General features: G+C 33.4%; 2 protein-coding genes across 2 annotated transcripts in view; one reads left to right on the forward strand and one right to left on the reverse strand.

Moving 5' to 3' along the window:
* Window positions 1-517: 517 nt before the first annotated feature.
* On the reverse strand, window positions 518-2,858 carry LOC105453734 (zinc finger and BTB domain-containing protein 48-like). Its single transcript, XM_011695918.1, has 3 exons — window positions 2,702-2,858; window positions 1,356-2,013; window positions 518-889 (listed from the first exon to the last, which is right to left on the reverse strand). The coding sequence occupies exons 1-3, from the start codon at window positions 2,760-2,762 to the stop codon at window positions 724-726; spliced, it is 885 nt and encodes a 294-aa protein (XP_011694220.1). The 5' UTR covers window positions 2,763-2,858; the 3' UTR covers window positions 518-723.
* A 635-nt stretch (window positions 2,859-3,493) lies between these two features.
* Window positions 3,494-8,655, forward strand: part of LOC105453750 (vitellogenin receptor-like) — a 10,586-nt gene continuing 5,424 nt past the window's right edge. The window contains exons 1-11 of the mRNA XM_011695933.1: window positions 3,494-3,676; window positions 4,720-4,798; window positions 4,970-5,184; window positions 5,740-5,877; window positions 5,994-6,102; window positions 6,222-6,365; window positions 6,560-6,682; window positions 6,762-6,887; window positions 6,986-7,201; window positions 7,767-7,935; window positions 8,368-8,579. Of these exons, the coding sequence (XP_011694235.1) occupies window positions 4,723-4,798; window positions 4,970-5,184; window positions 5,740-5,877; window positions 5,994-6,102; window positions 6,222-6,365; window positions 6,560-6,682; window positions 6,762-6,887; window positions 6,986-7,201; window positions 7,767-7,935; window positions 8,368-8,579 (1,528 nt within the window). The 5' untranslated portion in view covers window positions 3,494-3,676; window positions 4,720-4,722. The remainder of the gene's footprint in view (window positions 3,677-4,719; window positions 4,799-4,969; window positions 5,185-5,739; window positions 5,878-5,993; window positions 6,103-6,221; window positions 6,366-6,559; window positions 6,683-6,761; window positions 6,888-6,985; window positions 7,202-7,766; window positions 7,936-8,367; window positions 8,580-8,655) is intronic.

The raw sequence follows: 8,655 nt of genomic DNA on the forward strand, positions 1-8,655 counted from the left end.
ATTGTACGCGGAGACCTGGCCAATCTCCGCGTGCCAAGTATGTGGTAAGGACGCGTCGCCGACGAAACGAAAGTTGAGTTCGTGCTCCGGTCTTAAATTAAATTCCGTTTCAACCAAATTAAATCGTCGTAGATAATATTTCGATTTTCAATTTTATTTTCAAACATAATGATGAATATTTAGATAATTTAACATTTAAATATTAAAATAATTTTGTAATTACAAAATGTAAGAAATATAAGATAATTTCAATACTGAATTAATTTAAAAATAGTCTCGAATCTGATTTCAAATGGCAATGACCTTCAGATTCCATCCAATCAATATAACTATTCGACATCTCGAGATCTCAAAAATATCGGAAATATTTTTCTAAACAAAATTCAAATCGTAAACATCGAGAAGCCCTATAATATAAATACAGTTTCATGAAGCTACAGTTTCGGCGTAAAGTTCGCGTAATCGAGTCCATAAGCATAAATTACATATCGAATCATGTTAATAAAGATCACACATCTGTTGACAAAAGAATCGAAATTTTATTGATGAACATAAAGTACGGCGTAGAGTTTGATCATGTAACACACATGTCGCTCGCGTCAGAATTAATGTAACGTAATATATCGACTTTACATTCATTTACAAATGCATTACACGTCGTGTTGAGAACGCGCGACTTTGACAGCCGCCGGTACTCCTCGCCGTGTCTCCCCCGACACGCATTCACGGACAAGGGAGCTCCTTCTTCTGGGATATGCGATACTTGCGGCAGGCCTCCGGACAGTGGCGCTCCAAATAGCGCCTTTGCGAGAAGGCTTTAAAGCACACGCCGCAGCGCCACTGCCACTGATGATGATTACGTGTCCTCTGATGTGCGCGAAGATTCGAGCTGCAATCACCCCAAAATTAATTAATCGCGCGGCGCTCCTTGTAATTAACTTGTAATAAAATGAGAACGAAATGTGCATCAAGATTATCATCGCTTCCTCTTTGTCCCGATGATGCGCTCTTTTATAGCTTTTTACAGATCTTTCATTTATTTATTGACTGAACTTTCTATTTTTAATTTTAAACCCAAATTTTTACTCTTTTAATTTCTTTTTAATGTCCATTTCTGTAGAATGTAGATTAACTTTTATCTCAGTTGATTAATCTTTTTTATCTTTCTCTAGTTCCAAGGAATAAAAAAAAAACAGGAAGTCACACCGAGATTAAAGAATTAATCTACATGATATGACATGATAGAAATCAGGATCAATTATCAGGATTTCTCGTCAACGGAATAAAACCTGGAAGCGCATTCCTATACGTTCTGTTAAAGTTTAAGGGAGTCCTGCTGCGGAGTATATACGTACCGATCGGCGAAGGACTTGTGGCAAACCGGACACTCGAAGGGCCGCTCGCCCGTGTGCAGGCGCAAATGGCCCTTCAGCACCCACGGCCGGTCGAAGCTCTTGCGACAATACGGGCAGTAGTGCATCGTTTTATTTCTCTTCCAGTGCTGTGCGCCCTCCCGAGCGGGCGCTGTCTTACCCTCGGCGACGACGCTCGCCGCCTCTTGCTTCGGCGGGATTTGCTTCGGCAGCAAATACAGGGCCTGCGAGAGCGTCTGCGTCTCGCAGCCGTCGATCACGACGGGACTGGGATTTATCGCGCCGGCGATTTTTCCCGCGTCCTGCAAGGTCTGCGCCGCCGGACCCGCCGATCCCTCCGCCTTGGAGCAAAACGCTCGTGGCACGCCGTCGAGCAATATCGCCGACACCTTCCCCGCGTTATCGATCACGCGCCCGTCGATCGACAGATGAACATCCTGGTGGGGTACACTTCCGAAGTTTCGTCCGGCTGAATTTAACTCGGCGTCGAGTGACGCACCGTTGGTCTTATGAAAGCTGTAACGGGTTACGATGGGAAGCCCGGAGCAGGTCCAGATATTGCTCGTCTTCGACGACGTGTCTTTCGCATGGTTCTTTCGCTTGAGATTCGCGGACGGCGGCAGCCACGGGAATTCGGACTCTGCAAAAATCGATTTTCCGTCATTCGAAGCAGGCGCGATATTTACTACCGCAATAATTGAGATTTAATGCGTGTTTAAAAGATTTATTGTTACTTTGAACGGTGGAAAGTAATTCTGCAATAAGTGAACGAATTGAAAAGAGCACTTGACAGAAATAAAATTTAGATTTCGCTTATCAATACAGGTATAGTAATTAATCTCGAACTTTTGAAGTATACGTTCTTCGTGCTAGCAAGAAAAATTAATGTTTCTCTTTCTTTCCTTTCGGTCGCAGGGAAGTAAATAAAAAGATGTTATTATTAAAGTAAAAATAACAAGCTACACATAAAAATTCCTTCGTAAACTCGTTTTACTACATCCCTACCTCGTATGGCTCATGCAAAAAGTATTTTCAAAACTCGCTTCTTAACAAGTAAATTTCTATCCGTATCTCTGTGTCGAGAAAATCACGTGAAGAGGAGAGACGCACGGCATGATTATCCGCTGACTGATGTTTATTATTGTGACAATAGTCAAGGTTAAAGTAACGATCGCGGGCAATTCGTCGTAATTTCAATGCTCCTACAAAAATATGTGGCACGTGCCAGAACACTTTGTAGACGATATCGCTATTCGGTCGTGCATTAAGAGCGCGCAAGATAGTCTTAATGATATGCGAGAAAAGTATATCTTCGTAAAAGAAAATACCTTCGTTCGAACGGTCCGTCCTGTGGTATCGCGCCATTGACTTTATCAAGCAACGCGGCATACTGCTTAAGATAAATAATGTAACTTTCTGTTTTTACGCTATATTCGTTCGCAAGGAGTACGGAAGAATCTTTCGTCTCTCGCCAGCTTCCACTGCAGCAGTAAAATGGCACTGTCGTGGACCCGATCGGCTTTTGTCCCTTTTCGAGCAGTAGCGTATGGAAAGCTCGAATATACCTGACAAATAATTATGATTAGGATATAATTTTAGAATTTTATCAATTTTGTTCTCCCGCTTGATATTCAATTCACGTCCATGTGATTTTCCCGACAATACGCATATACGTCTAAATCACATGTCTTTATGACGTCTAAATCATATGATGTCTTATGACTTTTACAGACACGCATGTTATCTGTAGACTACGATTAAATTGCATCTAGAATAAAATAATGATCTTGCAAAATGAGATCAACATTAATTATCTCATATACATAAAAGTATTATCATTTCAGACTTATCCGCGCGCGTTTATCGATGCGTGAAATAGAAATCTATCATTCTTATTTATTTATTAAAATATTTTGTATTGCATTGACTTTTATATATATTATACATATTTCGAAATCTTTTTGTTCTGATCTTTATTATTATAATTCCTGCAAAATATAATTTATACGTTTGCTTTAAGATTTCGAAAAAAATTGGCTAATATATAGAACGGAGCTATACGTATATTTCACGGCAAACCTATTTGCACATATTTCTAAAGGCTGTGTTGTCAACAGTGACCTTTAAACGTCATGATAATTCCCGTGTGGTGGAAACAAGGAATTTCGAACCATCGTATTCGGGCACGTCTCAGAATCGCTTCAAACGGCGTCGTGATCGGATCAGAACGTGTTTTCTTCTTTTAAGATACAAGAAATATATATGAGCTTTGTACATGTACATAAAAACGTCCATTCACTGTGGTAAGTACATTTTTCTTTTTTTTTTTTTTTTTTATAAAATTTGCGTACACATTCTATTTTTCCAAGATAAATACATACGAGCGTTATTATAGTAACAAATTGAAATATTAAATTTACACATATTTATAATTAAATGCAATAAGTTTTCGTTAAATTGTGTATATTTTATATGATATTAACATATATTCGATAATAAAATATTCTAATATATCTAAAGAACGAAGTATACAACGCAAAGTATATTAACGCAGCATATTTAGTTAATATTAATATAACGTTATAATATATTTGTAAAAATTTAACATCGTAAAATACGACACTCATTAAAGAAAACATTTTAATATGCGTGCATTTCCTCATTGAGTAGATTTAATTTAAATTTTAATTTCACGATATATTCACTAATACATATAAATCGTAATTCGAAAAAAATACATTTAAAGATATATATTTTAAAAAATGTGAAAGTAATTCTTGCTTTTTTGCATATGCTATATTTATTTATTACGTGACAAGCATATGATATCTTATGTTAGATAAGAGTATACATACCTTAAGATATGATGTAAGTGATGTTGCTCTTCTGTACATTTTTGATAAAACTTTTTTAGATTGTAATTAAAAAAGGATTTGCTGTACTATTTATAAAATTTATTATTTTAATATTTCGAGTGATATCAAATAATTTAAAGAATTTAACATAGACTCGCCTTCAGAAACGAAGTTCGCATTGTGTTTCAATTCGGATTTGATTCTCCAGACAAATTTCATTTAAATTCCTCACTCGAATCACTCGATTACATTTATAACATCGCGGATATTAAATTCCTTTAAGATTTATTTATTCAATCGTATTCCGTGTCGCAATTGATTTCAGTTAATTTCTTCAACAGAAAAGTGACTAAAAGTTTGAGGCTTATTAGTGACGCATATATACAAATAACTTAGAGAAAAAATAATTGAAAGAGGAAAAATAATTAGTAATTCTATAGCAAATCCTTATTCGTTTTACTACAGTTAAATTTTAATGTATTTATTTGCAGGTCATGAATCGTCTTGTGCTAATATTTATTTGCAACTTTTTATATATTTATTTATCTCAAGCTCTATATGAAAAGAGAGGTAAGCTATTCCGATAAAACACAAAAATTTTATTTTTAAATCAATTTTTTGGATATAAATCTATCTGTTGGAATTTGCGAATACCGACGCATCGAAAAATTAATCAGAAATTATATAATTCCTTTACTTGTATATTTCAAAATATTAATGTAATAAAAATTGTGTTGCTAGAAGCACCCTCGGAATTGTCGCCACAGAGACTCGAGAGATTTATCTTTCCATTTTTTCGTATCCATCGCATCCCTCACGACATTGACTTACCAGGATGCCCACCCGATCATTTCGCATGCAACGATGGCAAATGCGTAGAGATGAACTGGAAATGCGATGGAATCCCGGACTGTAAAGATGGCGAAGATGAAGCAAACTGCAAATACAGTAGCTCAGTGAGTATTATACAGCACATATTGTTATCTATTATCAGTACCGTTTCTAAAGTTTCATCTATTTTAAATTTGCGATATAGGTTTTTAAGATAAATAGCTTCTATTTCTTATTGTTAAATCACACGTTACAATTTTTCACTTAAAAAATTACAGATCCTTTCAAGAATCTGTAACTGCAGATTATACGTCCAATCGTTATACTTTTCTTCCGCTAAAGCACTATTCGTTTCCTTTGTTTGACTTTAATACATTTTTTTAAATTAAATTAATTTCAAGTAATTTAATAGACGAAATAGTTTTTTCAAAGAAAATTCTATGGAAAGATCTTTTGAAATAATGCTTCAGCTTCAGATACTTAAACACCTCAGTTTTATTATTACGTAAGGAATAGCTGTTTGTAGCTAACACTTGCTTAAGTTATATTAATATCTGAATAAAAGACTAATCAAAAGGATAATGTCTTATTTCTTAATCATTTAACGTTAATTTAAATACGCAACAGAATGTACGCGCAGTAGTAAACAACTTTTTGTTTTCTTTTTTTTTATATTTTAGTCACGTTCTAACTTAAAATGCAGCAAGCATGAATTCAAATGCAAAAATAACATAGAGTGTATACCGCAAGCAAAATTCTGCGACGCAAAAGAGGATTGTCAGGATGGAAGTGATGAGTACGATGGCTGCGTAAATGACGTGAGTGAATCGACGCGAATCCTTTGCGTGTTGTTAACATTTATTTCCATTTATTTTTTTTTATTTACGCTGTTCATCTCGAATAGTAATTCGCAATTTTGATTTTGTTGCCACAGTTGCCATGTGACGACAAGTTCCGGTGTAGCGACCGACATTGCGTAATTAAAGAATGGGTTTGCGATGGCAGCGAGGATTGTTCTGATGGCAGCGACGAATGGAATTGCAGTAATTTTTTAGCAATATAGATTTATTAATATAATGATAAAATAAAAATTCTTATCTTATTATCTATCTTATTATCACGTAGAAAGACTTTCTTTACATGCTCTTTTATACTTTTTCAGAAGGAGAAAATAGAACGTCATCCGCGAGCGATTGTAAAATAGAGAATTACCAATATTTCTGCGGAAATCAACGATGCATATCTCTTAACGCCGTGTGCAATAAAAAGGATGACTGCGGCGATGGATCAGACGAAGGTGCCGGTTGTAAGTATTTACTATAATTGCGTTATATTTCAGTATATATTTTAATTATTGCATTATCTTTATCATATATTTTAATTATTATATTGTTTTCTATTTTGTGCAATTTCTAAAATAAAATTATGTATTTTGTGACATAATTTTCGCGTGATTTAATATACTATAACGCGCGCGTTAATTATTTAATTTTCTTTCAGGTACACCATCCAAATGCCCCAGCTCGGTAAAATGCGATCACGAATGCAAACAAACACCTAAAGGAAGTATATGTCTCTGTAGACCGGGTTATAAATTACAAAATGATAACCGCACTTGCATAGGTAAATCTATGATGATAAACAAAAAAGCGATAACAAAATTCGTGTCTCATTATAGCTTAACGATTTTTTTGTTTCGCAGATATTAATGAGTGTCAGACTTATGGTATATGCGATCAAGAATGTGTAAATTCACAGGGATCATATAATTGCATGTGTCAAAAGGATTATGTCTTGCAAGGCGACAAGAAAACTTGCAAAGCGCATGGTAAATCATAATAAAATTATGATAAAATTCGCGAGTATGTGCAATGGTGCATATTCATTTATATTATATACATTATAAAAATGCGAATCTTTCTTTAGCTGGCGAGGCTACGATAGTGTTCTCTACAAGAACCGAGATTGTCGGGATGTATCTCGACTCGAAGATAACATTTAAAATTGCGTCAAACTTAAATCATGCAGTCGGTGTTGCTATGAACGGTGACGACGTATATTGGTCGAATTTTAAAGGAGACAGCGAGATGATTGTAAGAAAAATTCACAACAGTAAGGAGCAAGAATCAATCGTTACAACAGGTAGGCGTTATATTAATGGCATTTTTAAATGCAATTTTAGTCTTTGCAGAGAATTTGCAAAAATGGAATAATTATTTTAAAATATTTTATTTTAAAATAAAAATTGTATATATTGTAATTTATTACAATTGTAATTTTTGCAGAGCATTTGCAAAAATAACTTTCTACCATGTTATTATGCCATCTGTCTTTTTTTGCAATACGAAATAAAATAATATAATAAGAATTATAATTGTTAACATATAATAATAATTATAATGAATATAATAATTATTTATTATAATCAATTAGAACATTTACATTAAAGTATTAGACCGTAAACAATATCTCGTTTTTACTCGTTTATGTATATAGTCCATGTACTTTTGAAATTATAATTAGCTTAATATATACAATTTTATATTAATATAATTTTTATATATCTGTGTATATTATATATATATAAAGATATAATGCGTCTCTTTTTTTACGTGTGGAATAATTATTTTAAAATATTTTATTTTAAAATAAAAATTGTATATATTGTAATTTTCTACCGTATCTTTTAAATTTTTTTTGTATATAGGCTTGTCGTTGATATCGGGGATAGCCGTAGATTGGATCACAGAAAATATATATTTCACGGACATGGGTTATCATCGTATCGGAGTTTGTAATAACAACGGCATGTATTGCACCGTATTAATCAATGATACTGATAAACCAGCGGGAATTGTTTTATTACCAACTCGTGGGTAAATATCACACTTTATAAAAGTTTATTTTTAAATTCTATTAATTATTCTTTTCTGATAAACTAATGATCTTATAAAAATATCAGGAGAAAGAGAGAGAGAGAGAGAGAGAGAGAGATCAATTTCTTATAAATTGATTTATTACTTTATCTTGATCTTGGAGAAAACTGTTAATTCTTAATACTGCTATTTTATTGTAAATATCAATCTTATTTAATCTAATCTACGTATTTTAGAAATTTGGTTTGCATATAAAATATAATTAATAATATAATATCATTTTACAAAATATAAATAAAATAACTTTTATCCTTAATATTTAAATATTTATGGTCAATTAAACATTAAGCCAGCATTATTAATTTTATTTTAAGACTATAATAAAACGATTACTATTGAATTATAACAAGTATATATGTATTATATTTATAGAGAAATGTATTGGTGCGATTGGGGGGGCTCCAAACCACATATATCGGTGGCGGGAATGAACGGGAAAAACATCCGCATATTTGTCTCTGAAAGCTTAGGATGGCCGAAAAGCATGACTATTGATTATCCGAACGATCGTTTATATTGGGTGGATGCCAAGTTAAAGATAATCGAATCAATACGCTTAGACGGCACCGATCGAAGAGTTAGTTGTACACTTGTTTCTTTCTTGTTAATGAAATACTTTAAGATACAATTTGATATTCTACAAAATTTGTAACTCAATTT

Source organism: Wasmannia auropunctata, unplaced genomic scaffold (assembly GCF_000956235.1).
Source record: "Wasmannia auropunctata unplaced genomic scaffold, wasmannia.A_1.0 LD335996.1, whole genome shotgun sequence".
Lineage (NCBI taxonomy): Eukaryota > Metazoa > Arthropoda > Insecta > Hymenoptera > Formicidae > Wasmannia > Wasmannia auropunctata.